General features: G+C 35.9%; 1 protein-coding gene across 9 annotated transcripts in view; it reads left to right on the top strand.

The window, feature by feature from the left end:
• PPHLN1 (periphilin 1) overlaps positions 1-21042 on the top strand; it is a 119915-nt gene that overhangs the window by 3162 nt on the left and 95711 nt on the right. For all 9 annotated transcript variants that reach the window (XM_006202872.4, XM_015238042.3, XM_006202869.4 and 6 more), the window contains exon 2: positions 8896-8987. In XM_006202872.4, the coding sequence (XP_006202934.1) occupies positions 8916-8987 (72 nt within the window). In that variant the 5' untranslated portion in view covers positions 8896-8915. The remainder of the gene's footprint in view (positions 1-8895; positions 8988-21042) is intronic.

Raw genomic sequence — 21042 nt, 5'->3', positions numbered from 1 at the left:
TTCTGGAATGACTTTTTTCTCTCACCTTATTTCTAGGTTTAAAAGCCTACAAGGAGCTTCTCCTCTAGTGTTTTACATTGTTGTGTCACTTAATGCCCTTGAATTTGTTCTCTCTGTCCTTGCCTTTTTGCTCTGAAGCAGTGTGGTATGATGCAAAGGGCTTAAGCTTTAAAGTCATGCAGGCCTGAGGCTCATTCTAGGCTTCGCAGGGCTCTGGGATGTGAGCTTTTCAGAGCCTCGATGTTTTATCTGAAATGGGATGATTAGTAACTACTTCAGGGGAGGAAATGAAAGCTTGAATGAAATGAATACCTATGCAGGCTTATTTCCCATTCCTTTGCAATGCAAATCTTCTGCTCTTTCTCTGCACGTTTTGTCTTGCCCAGTTCCTTTCAGTTTTCTTAGATTCTCCCATTTACTATTGTTCATTCACATTTAAGCCATCTCTCAAGATTCTGGTTAAATTTCCTTGGCTTTCGTAAGTACCATTTCCTGTATTAATCTTTCCTTGAGCACTGTACAGTGATTAATTCCTGTGGATTCTTTGCTTTATTTTGACCATTTAAATTGGTATCAGTGTTAATTCTTTTTTCACAGACTTTAATTATATTCTAAAATTCAATTTGTTTTAGATGTCTGGAATTTTAAACATTTTCAAGGAGGAATTATGTATTGTGTAATTTTTAGGTTCAATTCAATCCTTAAGAACTTCTTGTATACATTTACCTTGCTTTAACATAAATGGATCTTATCCTAAGATGAGAAAGTTTAAGACTTAGAAAAGTGTCCCAGGCAGTTTTTGTAGGGGTTTCAGAGGACAGGGCCTAGACATTAGTATTTTTTTTAAATTGAAGTATAGTCAGTTTACAATGTTGTATCAATTTCTGGTGTACAGCATAATGCTTCAGTCATATAGGAACATGCAATTATTTATTTTCGTATTCTTTTTCACCGTAAGTTACTACAAGGTATTGAATATAGTTCCCTGTGCTATACAATATAATCTTGTTGTTTACTGAATTTTGTGAGAATCCTTCTATATTTTGAAGTGAGAGACATTCTGCCAGAGTTCAGTAGGTGTTTTGTGCGATTCAGTGGGTTTGTAGATGTGATTCTTGGTGTACTTGTTGGAGATGGTGAGCTGTAAGTTTCTACTCTGCCATCTTGGCTCAACCAGTAATTTTTAAAAGCTCTTTAGATGAGTTTAATGCGTAGACAGGATTGAGAATCACCCCTTGACGTGCTAGACCTAAAGGATTCTCATTGGTACCTTTTGCTCAAAAATGAAGTGGCGTTAGTATCGTGAGATGTGTGACAGGAGCCATAATCTAACAGTGCTCATTGAAAGCTTCCTGAATAACTAAACTAATACTTACGTTCCCTAGAATGGCTCATATAGTGGTTATATGAATAATATGTTTATTTGGCCAATATTTAATAAGTACCTTTACTCTGCTAAGCAACAGAAATAAAAGAGGTACACAGTCATTGCCTGTTCATTTTGGGAGGGAGGAGAAGAAGGAAAGTAAATTCAATGTGATACTATATAGTACTGTTATAGCAGGGTGGTTTAAGAGGCTCAAAGAAGGAACACTTTATTCTTTGTGGAGAATATAGAAAAAGCTTACATTTGAGCTGAATCCTGAAGGAAGAGTAGGGGGTGAAGGCAGACAAGTAGAAGAAAGATATTCTAGGCAGGAGAAAAGCTTGCCAAGATATGGTGGGGAGAAATAGTGGCACACCTGCAGAACAAGTAGTTTGATCTGTCTAGAGGTTCTGGAGAGGGTCGGGGGATTGAAGGAGGTGAAGCTGGCAGGGTAGAAGCAAGGTCACAAATGAGCTTTTGTTCAAGTTTAGGCTTGAGATGTCATTCTTTAGGATATGGGGAACCACTGAGAGATTTTTAAATCAGGTGTCTTATCAGAATGAATACTTTAGCTACAGTTTGCAGGGTGGAAGGTATGACATCAGAAGCAGGGAGACCAGTGTTCTACTGTTGGGGAGTCCAAAGGCTCGACTAAGAGCTTATGAACAATTGACTTACCATATATGATCCAGTAATCCCACTGCTGGGCATATATCCAGAGGGAACCTTAATTCAAAAAGGTACATGCACCCCAGTGTTCACAGCAGCAGTATTTACAATAGCCAAGACATGGAGGCAACCTAAATGTCCACCGACAGATGACTGGATAAAGAAGCTGTGGTGTATTTATACAGTGGAACAGTACTCACCCATAAAACAGAATAAAATAATGCCATTTGCAGCAACATGGATGGACCTGGAGATTGGCATTCTAAGTGAAGTAAGCCAGAAAGAGAAAGAAAAGTACCATATGATATCACTTATATGTGGAATCTTAAAAAAAACAAAACAAAACAAAAACAGACTCACAGACATAGAAGACAAACTTATGATTACCAAGGTAGGAAGAGGGTGGGAAGGGGTAAATTGGGGGTTTGAGATTTACAGATACTAATTAATATATATAAAATAGATAAATAACTGTTTGTTTATACTATATTCAATATCTCATAGTAACTTATGGCGAAAAAGAATATAAAAATGAATATATGTATGTTCATGTATGACTGAAGCATTGTGCTGTGCACCAGAAATTGATGCAACATTGTAAACTGACTGTACCTCAATAAAAAAGTAGATGTACAAAAAAACCCATGAACAAAGACATTGGTAGCAGGGATAGGGAAGTGTAGATACATGTGCTTTATGTATTGAGGTGATAGAAATAACTTATTTAGATATGTAAAGTTTAGGTCTTGTGAGACTCAGGTTTCTGATGTGGGCCTTTGGGTACCTGATGGTGTCATTGACCAAAATGGGGAAGACAGGTGATCAGGCAGGTTTCTGAGAAGTCTATAGAACTGTTTTGGCATATTGAGTTGGAGGTGCTATGAGAGATCCTCTTGAAAGGAGTCAAGATGGAATCATTTATCTAGAAGGAGCATATTACCAGCATTAATAGGTTTACTCCATAAGCACATACATTGTGCATGTTGTTCTAGGTGCTTAATATTAATCAATGAGTGGAGAGCTGCTTTCCTACAGTTTGTACTCCTAGTAGCAACGGACCAATAATATGCATCAATGTTATGCAGTATCTTTGATGATTAGTGCTATGGAAAAAAATAACATCTAGACATGAATATACCACAATAGTGTATTAAACATACTCTGTTGACTATGGCATAGGATAATGAGATCTTTATAATCTAGAACCACTTATTAGTAAGCCTCTAAATGAAGCTTGCATTCTCCACACTGAATTCTAATTCTTTTCTTTGTCTAATTGTGATGTAGAGAGGCCTTGTATTTTCAGTTGTATTCTTCAGTTTTCATATGCTGTTGGATCAGAGAACTTTCCTGGAGTATTTCTGATACTCTGCTAATGGGAGATTAGTGAAGTGATGACAGGATAAGTAACATGATCACTTCACTGGGAGTCAGAGCACCTTTATGTAAATTTAGCTGATAGGCTTCTAGTTGTAGGATGGGTCAACATCCTACATCTGGGTAATGTCATAAACGTGTGGCTAATCAGAAGGTTGCTCTACTCACCAGTTACTTTAAAATCCTTTGAAAATTACCAAAAAAAAAATCATTTGAATTCAAGATTATTAGCATATTCTTCCCTTGTTACCTTACTGCATACTTGTCATCTCCTCTACTACCTTTTCTCTTTTCTGATTTTTATGGAAGATCCAGATTAAAGCCTATCTTCTTTACAGCCTGATTTTCTGTCTTTTGTACGTAATCATCAAACTGTATGTTCTATTTTGCTTTGCTAACAGTACAAGATTGCATATGGAATCTTCTGTTTATATTCCTGCCTTCCCCAATTATATAGATTTCTTAAGTATAAAAGAAGTTTAATAATTTGGCATGGACCTCACCAGTGCTGTTTAATTTGGGGGGGGTGTTTTCTATAGTGGGTGCTAATTATTTGCTACACCAAGCTTTGTTTAATTTCACCATTATATTGTGTTCTGCTATTTTTATATTCTTATTCTGAAAATACATAGTAATTTAGGTAACAATAAAGCATTATATTCTGATATTGCTGTTTCGTAAAAGCAGTATAAGTATGATAAGAGTACATTTAAAAACTAAATACCTGCAGATTCTGTTAAGATATTAGTATTTTAGTATACTCACCTGTAAGAGATAACTTAAAAAATGGAATAATTGATTAAAGATTACTTTATAGCCTAGTGTTTATGTTCAATTGTAATATAGATACTTCAGCAATTTTATTATTTTTAAAGGAAAGTAATTTCCTTTTATAAAATTATTCCTAAGTGTACAGTAATTAAAATTTTAAGTTAAGATTTTTTAAAACACTGTTAACTTTTTAAGGTAAAGAGAATTTGTTTACTCTATTTACTAAACATTTTTACTTGAAACTGTGATTTCTTATAGCTCCTGGTAAGGTGAATACTTCATTGGGGCATCACCAGGTATATGCAGAATGGTCGTATGAGTGACTGTAGGAATTGAAGTTGTGGTAACAGTAGTGTAATGTGTCGCTGGTTCATGGATACTGTTTGTCTCTAGCAGAAATTAAGTTCAAAATACAAATTGATGCCCTACAGAACTGATTGTTACATTCAACAAATTCAGTTAGGAGTTTGATGCCAGAAAAATTTACATTTAAAAAACATTTTTAAAAATTGTGGTAAAATATACATAAAATTTACCACTTTAACTGTTTAAGTGTACAGTTCAGCGGTATTAAGTACATTCGCACTGCTGTGCAACCATCACTACTATCCAACGCTTTTCATTTTCCCAAACTGAAACAACATACATATTAAAAAAATAACTTTCCATCAGATAAATTTGATTTTTTCTACATTTCTGGATTTTAACTCTTTGATTAATTTGTTCAGATTTAACTCTTCCACAAATGAATTTAATTGGCCTCTTGTCTCTTGATGATCTATATTCTAGACAATGCAATTCTGAATTTCTATATGATTATATTTCTGTTTTTTTGCCTTGTTCTAGCTACTTTGTTTCCAGTTGCTGGGTTTACATCACTTATATACTTTTACTTTCTTGGCTGCTTTTTTTTTTTAGCTTCTATAAGTTGCAGATTGATTAATTAAAGTAGAAATACTGTGAGGTAATCACAATAAAATTTTGGTTATTTGTCTTCCAAACTGCCAGGCAGAAAAAGGCAACTAGATCAGGAGTGACCTGTAAGTTTAAGACTAGCAATACAGTCTTATTTCTGCACTCAGCTAGTGAGGCATTTCCCAAAGTCTCTGTATGGCAGTTAGGTGAGTCTAATCTTTCTAGGTGAGCCACTCCTCTGTTTTTCGAATTTCATGTAAAGTGGTAGGTGGAGCTACAGGCTTGAGTAGATTTAGATTCACTTTTTTAAAAGGTAGGAATATTTCAGAGATTTGCAGTTTCCGTCATGAATTGCACATTACCCCCCCCCCCATTTTACTTAAGCCTGCTCAATGCACTTCGTATACTTTAAGGGAAGGTCATTTAAAGTTCTCCATCAAACATAATACCTAATACGTTTAGTGTTCTTTGATGAGTTGATGATTACTGTCTTGATACTGGGATTACTTCTGAACATGGGACCACTTATTGCCAATATAAAACTACAGGGATTGCCAGACTAAGGATGCCAGATTTTCTTTCAATATGTGAGATATTTTAAAGCTAGTGGTCTTGATATTCTAGGTAATAATGACCTTAAATGTCTAGTGCAGTCCTTTCAGAGAAAGGATAAGAGAGATGCCCTGTCCAGTTCTCAACTGGCAAAATTACGTCTAGAAGTCTCTTGACATAATTTTGTTCTTATGAAGCTTGAGTAGACTCTGGTGGTCAAAATATTGTCTTCTATTTTCAGAAGTGTGTTTGCAGGAAGTTTTGGTTATTAAGGTGTGTGAATTTTTATTTTGAGAGTTTTATTTATATACATAATGAAGGTTTAATTACTTTTCTCCATTGGTAAATAGAGACACAAATCCTTAGGTCTGTATCTGCCCTTCCCCTCCCCACAGGAGATTGTTGAAAACTTTAAATTTGATTCCTGACAGGACTCAAGTAAGTAGTATAGTAATTATTATCACTTTTTTTTTTGTGGGAAGCCAGTAAATTTCAATATCGTAGTGTTATATCCAATTAAGAAGCTACATAGTATTTCTTTAGAACTCTTGTAGTTTATTTTTCTTTCTCATTAACTACTACATCTTATTTTTACTTATGTTCTCCTTTAGTTCATTAATTTATATTCATAATTTTGCCATCATTTGCTATGTTACACTTACTGAATGATTTTCAGGATCTTTAAAAACTTATTTTTATACAGGTACAAGAATGTATAAAACATGTTGTGAAAATATTTACCCTCTTGTACTCCAGGCACCCCATTTTCCCCGGAGGCAAGCTTGGTTATACTCTCAGAAGTAGTCTGTGCTTAATGTATATATATATATTCATACCCTGCCTTTTTATTTTCCAAATGCGTCAGCATGCTCTACATATTAACCTGCCCTTTACTCTTTTTTTTTTTTTTTTTTTTTACTTAGTGGTGTACCTTGGCAGTCTTTCTGTATTGTTATATAGGCATAACTTTTCTTTGAAATGGTTTGCAAGTATTCCTTTACATGAATGTGCAACACTATCTCTTCCGTATCCTCCAGAGGGACATTTTAGGTTGCTTTCCATCTTTGCTGTTCACCTGTGTAATTATATGTAGAAGTAGCACTGCCAGATCAAAGCGTGTGTGCATTTAACATTTTTAAGAGATACTGTCAGTTTGTTCCCAGTCTATTCCAAATTATACTTCCTTCATTAATGTATGAGAATGTTGCTTTTCTTACTCTTGTCAAAATATTTTGAATTTTGCAGAGCTTTGGGTGAAAATTAGTACTCCATTATAGTTTTAGTTTTCATTTTCTTTATTTTGAAAACGGTTGAACATCTTTTCAAAAGATTGAACCACTGTATTTACTTTTTTGTGAACTGTCTTCATATCATTCGTCCATTTTTATTTTGGGTTGTTGATTTTTTTCCTGTGATTTGATTTCAGTTTGTTGCTGTTACTATTTCTCTGTCCTGTATCTTAAGTAAGATAAAATCTAACGCTGTCTTTATACTAAAACAATTTTACTGAAGCCTGGATTCAGTAAAGGTGGGTGAGGAGAAGTAATGTTGACAATTTTTTTTTTTCCTTTTAAGCTTCCATCAAAGGACTGGTTACTTTGAAATAACATTGCTAACGATGTCTGATTGTAGACTTAGAATTCAGGTTGCTTTATGCGTTATGTTAAAAGTAAATTTGTAACTTAAATTAAGATTTTCCTGGAGTCTTTGATTAGTTTGTTTATTTGATTTGGTTTGTTTGTATTAGAAAATGTTACAGGCTTTTTTTTTTCTTCAGAGAAAATTAAGGTTGATTGTACTATGATAGTGTTAAAAATATTGCTCTCATCTTCCAGCCTTTATTTTTCCCTTGGCCTAAACTAACCTAAACTACTACAATTCTGTACTGCCAAAATGGGCTATCCATTACTTTTTCTTCCTGCTGAGTATTACATCAGAAAGAATCACCAAAAGTCTCTTGACCTGTGTGTTTGAAATATTTTTCTTCTTCAGAGACGTGTGGACTGTGCATCTGGTCTTGTTTTCTTAATTTCAGTGTACTGTAAGGCCCTGACTCGGTACCTGTCCCATTTTCACTTTTTGCTTATGATCCTCCTATACCTGGGATGGTTTGTACCTCTAACCTGCTCCATGATTACTTCGTCCTCTGCTGGTTCTGCCCTGTTCACCATTTGTCGTCTACTCCAGGGCTTGTCAAGCTACTGCCTGTGGATTGCTTGCCTGTTTTTATAAATAAAATTTTTGGAACATAGCCACACTCATGCATTTATATAAATTGCCTATGGCTGCTTTTATATATGTGTTTGTGTCTATAAGTAATAGCAGAACTGAGTAGTTGTGGCAGACACCTGTGACCTGCAAGGCCAAAAATATTTATGTGGTCCTTTACAGAAACGTTTGCCAACCCCTCACCTACTATATCACCATTTCATGTAAATGAGCATTAGGCTGCTTCCTGCACCCTCTTCTCATCTCTCGTTTGCCTTGTCTGCCTGTTCACAGATGCTTTTCCATCAGGACTCTGTAACGCACTGCATGAGCCCTCTACCCAGAATGTGTCAGCTCTCCGTCAAAGCAGGAAGCCTCTCTCTGCATCCCAAATGTCAAAAATGCTGACAAAACTTCTATTTTAATGTCAAATTTTATGAAGGTGTCTTTGCATTATAGTAAATTTATAGCATTAAGAACAAAATCAAGAGTGGTTTGTGTCAGGGTTGTTGAGCTGTCTTGTTTTTACAAGATTGTTTTTTAGTACTTTTTTCAAGCTAAAACCACTTCATTGAACATATGGAGAGACACTAAGCTCTAAGGATATAGAAAAACTGAAACTACTGTTGTAGGAACCATCCATGAGGAGCTTTGCTGATCAGCCTTTTACACTACTCATTAAAATGAGTCTTTTCCAATTTTTACTCTATGAGAATGAAAAATTTGTGGTCTTCTGGATCTTCCCACAACTGATGGGAAGAAGGTTTTCGAAACTGTAAACAGCCTTGGAAATAGAAGGAAGATGGAGCTTTCATTTCTTTTCTTCCTTTTCTTTCTTTCTTTTTTTAGTTTCAGAATTGTTTAGAAGAAGAATTGCCTTAATCATTTTTTTTTGAAGTCACTTACATTTTTTCTCCTTGAAGTATCTCTGGAAAATATTTGTGTTGGAAACTAATCATGTACTTCTTCCTTATCTTCATTATTGTTTCCTAATACAGAAAACCCATAATTCTTTGGTTTCTTTGTTTATTCTCCAGTGGCGTACAGAAGAGATGAAATGTGGTCTGAGGGACGATATGACTATGAAAGACTTCCAAGAGAAAGAGTGCCTCCTCGAAGCCACCCCAGTGTAAGCTGTTCTTATGTGTAGAATAATTCAGAACCTACTGTCTAAGTGAATTTGATATAATACCAAAGCTGGTTGAAATTTAGATAGATCAAGCTTATCTTTTAAAAGTCGAAAGTGGGAAAATAAAAGCTAACGTTTTATTTATGTAGAAAATCTGTGTTTTAGATTTCTTGTTTAAATTTCTAGAAGGAAGGATTTATGTTGAATTTAATTTGTGAAGAAAATTTGAGGTTTGATAAAGCTCAGACCACCAGTTAACAAGTTTTTGAACACCTGCTCCTACTATTTATTGGCTGTCACCTATTTTGCTGCATTCCTAAAAATGTTGACAAATTGGATGTGCAGAATTCTAAAGTAGGGGCAGCTCAGGGGCAGGTAGGTGGTTTCTGGTCTGCTCTTCTACCACTTGTCTCTCTGTTGCTCTGGGAATTGGGAGTTTTGAGCCAGTCCTTTTATTTTCTCAAGGGACTTACTGTTTTATGTACTATTGTATTCCCAGCACTGTGTTTAGTACCTGGCACATAGTAGGAGCTCAGTGTTTATTGAAATGGATATACGCTCACTCTCCTTACTTTCCTCAGAATCCTCTGTAGAGACCCAAGGGAGGGTTTGGGGAAGGTCAAAAAGCTGTCAGCCTTAAACATTTGCATAGGCCCATTCTGAGCACCAAGAGATTGGGCTCATAGTGATGGTGTGTGGTGGATCTCTTATGGATTCATTATGTGGCATCAAAGGACATAAATATTTGTTTATGTGTTATTTGTTTTTTACTTATATAGTAAGTAAATCCTACAATCCACTTAGATGGGTGATATCTTTATAGTTGTTATTTGGCCTAGGTTACAGCTTAGTTGTGATTAATCTGAAATAATTTAAGGTGGAAAAAATGAAGAAGCCTACCATATTTCAGAATGGGCAGCACAGACTTAATTATTATCAAATGTCATTTCTTTCCAGGTTAATTTATAGCCTTTATGTTTCTAATCAAAATCTCAATTAAAATTTTTTTTCAACTTGATAAGATTATTTTATTGTTTACCTAGAAGAACAAACAAGTGATAGACTTGATGTAGGACTAATGCAGAGATGGGAAAAGGGATGACTTTTTTAAAAAAGTATTTTTTTAGGGTTCTTCCCAGGCATATATGCCATTAGGGATTTGAGATACCTAAAAGAATTTTCCCTGGGGTTATGCCATTAACTGAATATATAGTTGGGTTTGTTTTACTTTATTGTTGATTTGGGGGTTTGCCTTTTTTTTCCTTTTCTAATTAGCCTTTTTTTTTTTAACACATTTATGTGGCTCCAAGTGATAAAATAAGGTACATTTACAGAGGGGATGACTTACTTTAAATGATAGTTTATTGTAATTACACATTTAACTAGTGCCTGCTTACTGTTAAGTGAGGAGTTTTATGTATAAACTTCCTAATCTTCAAAACAGTTCTGAGTGTTGAATGGTACAACTTTTATAGAACCCAGGAGCGTGATTTAGAAGCCATAAAATGTAGATATTTATATGTAGAAATAGACTTTTTAAGACAACAGTGGGAAATATGATACAATCATGGACAGAGTCACATTACACAACCTTTGTTACACCATTCTGCACTATGTGTGCATGCTGTGTTACAGGATAGAACACACTGCAGTGAAGTTGGCTTAAAGAGCTGTTAAAACTGGAAGCACAGAGACCTGCCTGGAGGATATTGCTCAGTAAGGGAGATGGCTTCAATAAGCTGGGGAGGAGTGATTTTTAAGATGGGGATAACCAGTTTATCAGGGTCATAATGACCAATAAGTGGGGCCCTCCAGATCCCTAGTAAGATTATTGTCTGTGTGAGAATGGATTTGAGAACGTTCATATCAAATAGCCTTTTATTTTTCTCTGAAGTGAGAGAGAAGTCAAGGAGGTAGAGGGAGACTTGAGGCCAGCATTGAAGTATTGGAGTAGCCATTGTAGGTATCTCCTGACCAGAGATATTGCTGAGGGACAGTGAGCTTGTGTGCCTTAAATTTGATAGGGACACCAATCTGAAGGATTGTGTGCTTTATTATCTAGGTAGCCCAGGTCAGGAGTAGCGAAAGCAAGTTGTATTGATTTAAGACTGCACAAGGAGTGTTAGACCCAGAGAGATAAGGATATTGAAGGTTCTGACCCAGAGAGTTATTGAGGAGATGTATGATGTGGTACAGGGCTGATTAGGAAAGGGAATAAGGCTGTGAGAAGGACAGTGGATTGAAAGAAATGAGGAGTTGAGGGACAGGAAAGGTTCAGTGAGGTTGAAGACCGGGGTGGGGCAGAATGATAAGCAACTGGTATTTTGGAATGTAGAATTTTCCAAGGTGGAACAGTTCTGGGTGATTGAAGTTTAGTGTGTGGTGGTGAGGATGAGGGTGGGCGAAGGTTTTAGGCCTTAAGATCAACAAAACTTTGAGGCTAAATTTTGTACCAGTGATCTAGATTAGAGGCTCTCAATCCTCACTGCACGTTAGATTCAGCTAGAGGGCTCTTAAATACTGACCAGTGGGCTCTATCCCAGATTATTGGGTCATAATCTCTGTCGGTAGGATCTGGAAATCAGTGTTGTTTAAAAGTTCATCAGGTTGAGGGGAGGGTGTAGCTCAAGTGGTAGAGTGCATGCTTAATATGCACAGTTTCCTAGGTTCAATCCCCAGTACCTCCTCTAAAAACAAATAAATATACCTAATTACTCCCTCAAAAAAAAAAAACAACAAAAAGAAAGAAAATACATGTATGAGTTTGAAAAAAAGTTCATCAGGGAATTCTTATATGCAGAATTGAGAAAGGCAGATTGTAGCTGAACACTAACGCTGCTAATGATGCTAGAAGTTGAGGTGAGATGACAGGAGTTGGAAGTTCTCAGTAAATGAGGATACTGCAGTAAAACTGAAACAGATCCAAATATTTTCATTTTATGCCATTTGTGTGTGTGTGTGGTGTGAAAGAGAAACAGGCATTTTTCCTTTGTAAAATAATTCCATCAGCAGTAAGCAGATAGGGAGAGATGTTTTATACCACAAATGCCCTTGAAATCAGACTAGACACACTCAGCTGTGTCTCAGTGCCTAAAGGTAAATCTCACTTCCGTAAGTTCTCTGGCTGCTGGGCTCCTCCTAGATGGAGAGGAGCCCAGATTGCTTTTCTCCTCTGGAAAGCACGGAACATGCCTAGACCTTGTCCAGGTTCATTCCTCTCCTCTTTTAATTCCGTTAGACTTGTCTCTCCATTCCTCTGATTAACTTCTCTTACTTTATAAATCCTTCTGTATTCCCACATCTCCCTCCTCAAGACTCAGACACTACATTTTTTTCTAGTGAATTTGGCCTTTCCATGGTTAATAATTTAGAGTCTTCCCTTCCCCTCAACATATTTTGCCTCTTTGATGGCTCTTGGAAATTATCCCTTTGCTTTTTATGTTACGCCTCCATTTTAGTTAAATAAAACAATAAGTTCTTAACCTTTTTTTTTTTTCTTTGTGCCATGGATCTGCTTAGCAGTCTGGTGAAGCCTATGAATCTTTTCTCAGGATAGCATTTTTAGAACTATAAAATAAAAATACATGAAATTAAAGGAGACCACTTATATTTGAATATAATTATCAAACTATTAAAAACCCGATTTGTGATACAGGAATATATACTTCCTTTAGTGGTCATTAGGTGTCAAGAGCTAGTGGTGGGAGTTTCTCTATTCACATCTAATTTCCTGGACCGACTGAATCCCTGGGTTAAAGTGTTGAAGTGATGCTGGGACTAGAAGTGTAAGTCACTGAAGTTGTCATTCTGACTTTGGATCTAATTAAAAATGAAAAGTTTAAAAATATTTGCTTACAAAGCATAGATCATCCTATGTTATTTGAAAAGCTACATCTGTGTATCATATTAACGTGTACAAGAATGTCCACAGGCAGCATTATTCCTAAGTGCTCCAAACGGGCAACAATCCAAACGTCCATCAGTACAGTAGATAAATTAATTTCCAGTTATACAGCAATGAGGGAGAATGGACTGCTGCCAAATGCAGCAACATATGTGAACCTCACAAACAATACTGAGAGGAAGAAGAGTATATCCTGCATGTTTCCTTTAATGTACAGTTTTGAAAAAAGCAGAGCTAGCCAGAAAAGCAGTTACTTTCGGGAGACAGAGGGAGTGACTGGGAGAGAGGGCAGGAAGGCTTTGGCCATGCTAGGAACAGTTTCTTGATCTGAGTGGTATTTAGACAGTGTGACTACCTTGTGAAAATTTATCCGGAAATATGGTTATGCTTTGTACATTTTTTTGTATAAATATCATACCTCAATAAATCTTTACCTAGAATTTTGGAAATGATTTTTTTCCGCCAAATGTAAAATGTTGGCTTATTCTTTATAAAGTGAGAACCCACTCTCGTTAGTGCCTAGGGTAGGGGAAGTTAATGCTCTTTTTTATTTTTATGTTTGGATTCTGTTCTGTAACAATAATGATTTTACTGCACTTTTATCTCTTTTTTTCCCCCTTACTTTTCCGTTTGTCCTGTTCATTCCTAATTCTGATACATCAGGAATGTGTTTAAGGAACTACTGGGTATGATGTAAGTACGACATTAAGTGGGGACTTTAGGTCACTAGTGTGACCTCAGTTATAAAACAACTATTCTGTGAGCTAGCTTTGATAAACCTGGGAAGGCAGCTGGGCACATATTTTGGTGCTGATGTTAATTATACTTAATTTGAGTATTGGAAAACTTATCCTCAGTGTATAATTTGACAGATGTTCTAATTATTATTTTAGCACTTTAGAGTATTTTAAAATTGCTTCTGTATCAGTAATAAATTAGTTTTAAGAAGCTTTCACATAAATTTTTATTTGGTCTCAAACTTGGATAGATAAATAGGAGACTAAAGCCCACAGAAGTACACTCAGAATCTGCGTGTAAGCATACACGTTCCTTTGTTGGGAGGATATTATCACAGAGTATCTGGATTTAATGTCAAGATGTCTGTAAGGCCTTTGTTTTCAAAAGCATGCTTTCTACTGTTTAATCCATAATTTCTTTGCACTTGGCTATCTGATTTTGTAACGCTTATCCAAGTTTGTGACAGCATAGCTTTTGGAAACCAGTAAATTTCCAGTTGTGGAAGTCTATCTTGTTAGCCTCATAGGTGATGTGAAGTGTTTTAATGAAATTGCAACATAAAATGTTTATTTTCTATTGGCTTATTTAAAAATGGGAGACAAGTTTCAGTTTCAGAAATTTTAGGTGTAAAGTTTGGAAACTAGGATCAAAACACTAGCAGCTTATGTTCTGGACGTTGTAATATAACTGGGGCTGAGGCAGTCCTGTCTGTTTCTGCCTGCCTCCTTCTGATCCTTTAACAAATGCATATTAAGTAAAATATTTGCTAATCTTGGTAGCAGTGAGAATGGTAAAGATTGAGGGTAGTGATGTCAAGAGCAGCAACATTTTAAAACATTTTCATTTTTCTATCACATTCAATTAATTTTGAGTTACATAATTAGGTTTTATGATTAAGTAGTTACATTACAGTATTTATTTCCTAAGAAACTAGTTGAGTGTTTGTACAATTCTTGTCATTAGTTATTTCTGTCTCCTGGAGAGTCTAGCCAATCAGAAATAAGTTTTTTAGTGAATTCAGAACATAATTTTGTTAATTTCTAAGGTCTTATTGGGAATACATATGGGCAATATGTCTGTTTCATGTATTCTCAAATTTAAATGTACCCCAAATTCTCTTATCCAACCTGAAATATTCAAGTCTGCTTAATTTAGCAATTGAATTAGATACATTGTCCAAATATTATTTTAAGTTATTAATGTGGGAATATTTCCTTTTGTTCCCACTCTTTTTTCATGAAACGATTTTATTTAAAGTGTTCACATGCATAATTCTTTTTATGCCTCACATTTTATTATTGTTTTGCTTTATCATGTCTTTATCCATCTGTCTTTATCCATCCGCTTAAGCCATCAAATTTGGGGGATGCATTTTAAAGTAAACAGGACAGCAGGATGCTTTTCATCACCTACCTAAACATGCGTATCATTGGCTAAAATGCAGTGCTTTTTTTTAATATATGGTTTATTTTAAATGTGGAAACTATGTACATGAAATACAAAATCTTAAGTGTTCGTTTACTGAGTTTTGACTGTGTAAATGTTCCTTTGTGTAGAGCTGCCCTCGGAGGTGTTCAGTTCTTTTTGCTGACAGAATTGCATGAACTTAACTTTTTATTGTCACCATTTCCAGAGAGATATGATCAGTTCTTGGCTACATTCTATAACAACATATCCTAATTTTCAGGGGCAGTTCCAATTTCAGATATTTGACTCATTATTCCCAGAAGCCATTGAAATGACCCAGAAATACCAATATTTCACTGAAAATTCAGTGAGTGAATTAAACCAGTGAGTGCTACAATACAGTTGCATGTCACAAAACATGAGGGATCAGAGTGAGGAAACCCAAGCTTTTGAAAGCCAGCATCCACCAGAACTTTTTAGTCAGGAGTGGTAATTTTCTAGTAAAAAGCGTGTGATGCCAACAGTAATACAAAATTGAAATATCGCAGTGGAATATGTATTCTGTATGTGGTGCTTGCTATGTGCCAAGTACTGTTCCAGGTGCTGGGAACAGAGCCGTGAGTAAGACCAACAAGGTTTGTTTGCCCAAGAGCTTGATACTAAGTTGCTTGTGTCAGGAAGTAAAGGCATTGAATATTTACATGTACCATCATACTTAGTTACTTTATTGGTAGGTTAATGTGTTCTAGTTGTTTTTGACATTTTATAAGGGTGAAAATTAAGTGTGTAAAAGTAGACAAAATGACATAATGGTCTCTCTGTAGACAACTTATTCAAGTGGCGGTTAGCAGCTGGTGGCCACTCTTGTTTGTCTATGCCTTCACCACTTTCCTCCCTCCCAGATCCTTTTGAAATAAATTCAAGATATCATATTTCAAATGAAGATATTTCAGTATGTGTCTAAAAGATAAGGATGCTTAAGAGGGAGGGATACTTATATATTAAAATTTTTATTTTAAATAAGGTGTTTTGGTGTTAAAATTAGTGCAAAGTATATTTTAATGACAAGGGAAAAGAAATGTAATCCTCATAATTTGTATCCAGTTAATAAGACTAAACATTAGTGTGGAAGATTTGATATACATTTACATATTAAATCAAACAAAACATCAGACTTAATGCTTTTACTTACTAAAATGAAAGCATGTCTTGTAATAGGTAATTATATTAAATTGGAACTTAAAGCAAATTAAGATATACTTGCTTATTTTGTAATAAAACTGTCGCCATTTCAGATTTCAGAATTGCAAAACGAATTTGACATGTATCTTAATCTGATCAGATTTTATTTTTTTAGTGCAAGCAAACTGAGTAGTCCTTATTTTAGAAACACAAGGGGCCTGGTGGTAGGAATTGTCTTTCCTCTAGGATAATGACAAACATGGAAATGTAAAAATCACAGAACGACAGTTTTTCAAAAAAGTATTTAAGTTTGTTTTTGCTTTCTACATACTGCCAGAGGACATAAATGATTAAATAGAAAGGCTTTTACATTTATCTTTTTTTAATGAGCTACATATGTATATATATTTTTTGGTCTGAGTGGTCATACCATTAATACTGACTTTGGAGGAGCAAATCTGATAGATCCATTTGCATTTTATTTTATATTTTTAAATATCTACTTATTTGCTTTATTTTCTTTTTGTTTGTTTTGGAGAGGAGGTTTATTTATTTATATTAACTTTTTTTTTTTTTAATGGAGGTACTGGGGATTGAACCCAGCACCTTGTGCATGCCAAGCATGAGCTCTACCACTGAGGTGTACCCTGCCCTATCTGCATTTTAAATAAATGTTTAAATTCCATTGAGTTCATTTTGTAATTAATTGAAAGTGATCCTGTTTTTATCTTCCAGGATACTCTTTATAAGTCATAAGTTTTATTTCTGATTTATATGTAATGGTACCATTGTTTTCCAAGATATTTCTAAAAAGGAGTTTCCAAACATATCAGTATCTGAAGCCTTATGTATTTCTGTTAGCATTTAGAAAGGAAAGTTACATGTTTATAGCTTGATGTCAGATTTGTACAAGAATTTCAAAGTGGTGATATTTCTATTCAGATCTGGCACTGCAAGTGATATAAAATACTGTTTGAACTTTCTTAATAATGTTAACTTTTGAAAGAGAAATTCCAATAAAGTCCGTGAGGAGAGGCAAGGATTTCAGAAAGAATAAGAAATCCTTCAGTGGTATATCTGGATAAGCTTTGAACTCTCTCTGAAAATATAGTCTTGCTTTGTCACAGACTCCTACAGTCATCTTCATTTCCTTAAATCTTTTTATAGGACTGGGGAGTTTTCTTTAAGATTTGATGCCTACAGAGCAGAAATGATATAATGTGCTTATATTTAAACACTTCTCAAAACATAAAGGAAATGCCAATTTCATCTTCATTGCTAGGTACAAGAGCTGTCATTAAGAGGTTTTTTCTTTTGTTGATTAACAACTTTGGAATGATTATTTGCATTTATTATTCTTTGGTAGAAATAATTTATTAGATACTGTTTTCGAGTTTTACTTTGAAAGTTTCACCATATACATTTTAAAAACCTTAAGTAACTTTCTAATAATTGGGGGAGTTGAACAAAGGAACAGGCTGCTTGGTAAAGTAATAAGCTGTCTATTCTGTCTGTATATGCATGACTGGGACCTTGTGCTGGACACCAGGAATTGACACATTGTAATTGACTGTACTTCAATTAGAAAAATAAAAAAAATTTTTTTAAATAATTTAAAAAACCAGGGACTTAGAAAAGGGAAAAAAAATAAGCTGCCTCTTCATAGAAGCGTTTAGGTGTGTGTATATATACTCACCTCACCATCCCTTCAAATAAGCATGTGCATACAAATAAGGATATTGTCGAATGGAATTTTTGGTTTCTTGGAATCGGACAAATCAGTGATTCCAATTTTAGGTATAACAAATTCTGAATTAGAAAATGCTATAAATTGTAAGGTTGCTAATTGTGGCTTAATGCCGAATATTTTGAAGAAACTTAGTATTTGTTTAGATAATTGAAATCTCTGTGAAATATAGCATTTAGAAGAAGTAGTCAAATTCATTTGTGTACTATATTTTATGTAGACATATGGAATATATATTATAGTTTAATATCTAACATACTAAAGAAGGAAACCACCTTGTGTCCCATGGAAAAAAATCAGGTACCTCATTTTAACTATCAAATGGATATGAACTACTGATTTTATTTTTTCCCAGAACACTGACAAATTTCCTGCCCATTGTGAAATTTGAATTGGATACTGTAATTTTTTAACTGAATAATTATTGTTATTAATGCTAAGAAGTAATTTAAGGAAATAGACACTTTGAGGAATTTAGCGTTTCACTTAGACTTGGAAAAATGGTAATTAAAATAACAAACTTTTTTTGAGTACTTAGTGTGTGCTGCTGTGCTAAATGCTTTACAATTTGGTTTTTATTTGGTCCTAACAACTCCAAGAGGTAGGTATTATTGTTAATCTCATTTTACAGATCATGAAACTGAGGCTACAATGGTAAAATAACCAGCTCTGAATGTTGGTGTGGGAGCACATTCTTGGGTTAATAAGCTGTAGGGCTGCTCTTTGTCTTGCTGAAAATGGCAAGACATGCCTTGCTTATCGTAGGTGTAGGTGGTTAGCTGTAGGGCTGCTTCTGCTTCTTGGAGAACCATTACCTTTGCTGAAAACAGTCCTTGTGCCTGTCTGGTTTTCATTATTGATTGTATACTCCCTAAACACTGTAAACTTCTCCCTAAACATACAGACTAAGACTAATGTTTCTGTATTTCACGAAACTGCTGCCCCGCATCCCTGCACGTACACCGTGCCCCTTGCACATCCCTGTGACGTATTTTACCTTCATCCTTTGTTTGACTGTTCGCCATAAATACAAGAGTTTCTGAGGGGCTGGGGGAGTTGGTCCCTGGCTCCCTCTCATCTCTCTTGACATTCTATTTGTCTTGAGTAATTCGGTCTTCCGCGGTGGGTCTTTGCCGGACAAAGCCCACAAGTGGTGACCCCGATGTGATTGTCTTCAGCAGCAGAACCGACAGTCTTCAGGGAGCAGAAAGAATTTTCGGCCGAAAACTTTATCCCGGTAAGGGACAGCAGCAACCGCCTGGAGTAGCTGCCAACGTGTCTAGCCTTCAGTGAGAGCTTTCTTTTCTTGCTTTCTGTTTTAAGATGGGCCAGCAAATAACTAAAAAACAAAACCTCTTTACCTCAGGACATTACAACAACTCTTAAAAGCGGCCCAATGCTCCGTTCCGTAGGAACAGCTAGTTAAGCTACAATTTGTATGTGATTTTTGTCCATGGTTTCCTGATCAGGGAACCGTAGGTTAGAATTATGGGAGCAAGTAGGAAAAAACTTGGGAAAAAAAAAAGGCACAAATGGGGAGAAAAGGTGGCTACATCTGTTCTAGTTACCTGGAGCTTAGTCCAAACTGCATTATGCCCTTTGTGTGTGGCATCCTCACAAAACAACTTGAGGGACCAAGCCGATGATGCCGTTCCCCTGCCTCCTCCGCCCCCTCCGGCCCTGCCTTTTACAGAAGGCGAGCCTTCCTTTCCACTGCCACCGACGAAAAGGCTCAAAAATATGTGGACCCAGAAAAACCCTCTATTATACAACAGTGTTTGACAAACGGTCTAGCCCCTGGAGAGCTACATGCTTTCCCTGTCATCACTACACAAGGGCAGCCCCCAGACATGATACTCCCCTTTTTCAAGTTTTTAAAAACCTTAAACGTAACAAAACAAAAAATGGGTTACAGAGCTCCTTTACTAAAGACATCATTGAGGCATTAAAAACAGGATTGTATATACATGGCTCCCACAGGTGTTTCGGGGTCCCCACCATGTAATTTTTGTGGGCTAATTGTAGGAAAATTTGATTCCGCAACAAAGGGAATCGTACTCCCAGAAATTCTTGATTTTGATCATAACAGAAAAATTTATGTGTTGGTAAGGGCATATCAGAATTATCTGTGATTCCATCTGGAACCCAAATAGCGCAATTAATACTAATCCTACCTGTAACTCAAGAAGTTATTCTAAGGCTAATATTGACCAAAATTCTTTAAAACAGCACGATGCTGCCCTCTACTGGACACAAATTATAAATTCACAAAAGCCTTTATTGGCTGTTTCCATAAAAGGCAAATTATGTCATGGCCTTACAGACACAGGAGCAGATGTTTCTGTAATAACCCTACATGAGCGACCTGAACAGTGGGAGAAGATGGCTAGTCATATGGCTGTAACAGGAGTGGGAGGCACTCACTTGCCTATGCAAAGTGAAGAATCTCTAAAGTGTATTGGTCCAGAGGGACAGGTTGAACATATTCAGCCATTCATTCCCCCTATTCCAGTCTCTCTATGGGGCTGAGACCTCTTACAACAATGGAAAGTCACAATTCAGTCTTTTGTGTAGGGGCCATTGTTAACATACCTCTCCTTCCGTTAGTTTGGAAATCTTCCACTCCTATTTGGATCAAACAGTGGCCCCTTGAAGGGGAGGAACTTATTCAAGCTAAGCTTTTCGTCCCACAACAGTTAGAGGCTGGACACATTGAGCCATCTACTAGTCCTTGGAATACTCCAATCTTTACTGTCCCAAAAAAGTTGGGCAAATGGCGGTTGCTACATGACCTCAGGGCTATAAATGCTATAATTCAGCCCATGGGAGCCCTGTAGCCAGCACTCCCTAACCCTGCTATTATTCCTGCAGATTGGCCCATTGTGGTTGTTGATCTTAAAGATTGCTTTTTTACCATCCCCTTGACAAAACACGACCAAGAGCGTTTTGCTTTTTCTTTACCTTCACCTAACAGTCAGTCTCCTTCGTCTTGCTATCAGTGGCGAGTTCCGCCTCAAGAAATGATTCATAGCCCCACTGTTTACCAATATTTTGTTCATCAGGCCCTGCTACCTACT

Source organism: Vicugna pacos, chromosome 12 (genome assembly GCF_048564905.1).
Source record: "Vicugna pacos chromosome 12, VicPac4, whole genome shotgun sequence".
Taxonomy (NCBI): domain Eukaryota; kingdom Metazoa; phylum Chordata; class Mammalia; order Artiodactyla; family Camelidae; genus Vicugna; species Vicugna pacos.
The sequence above is the reverse complement of the archived record's forward strand: the minus strand, read 5'-3'. Positions and strand labels throughout refer to the sequence as shown.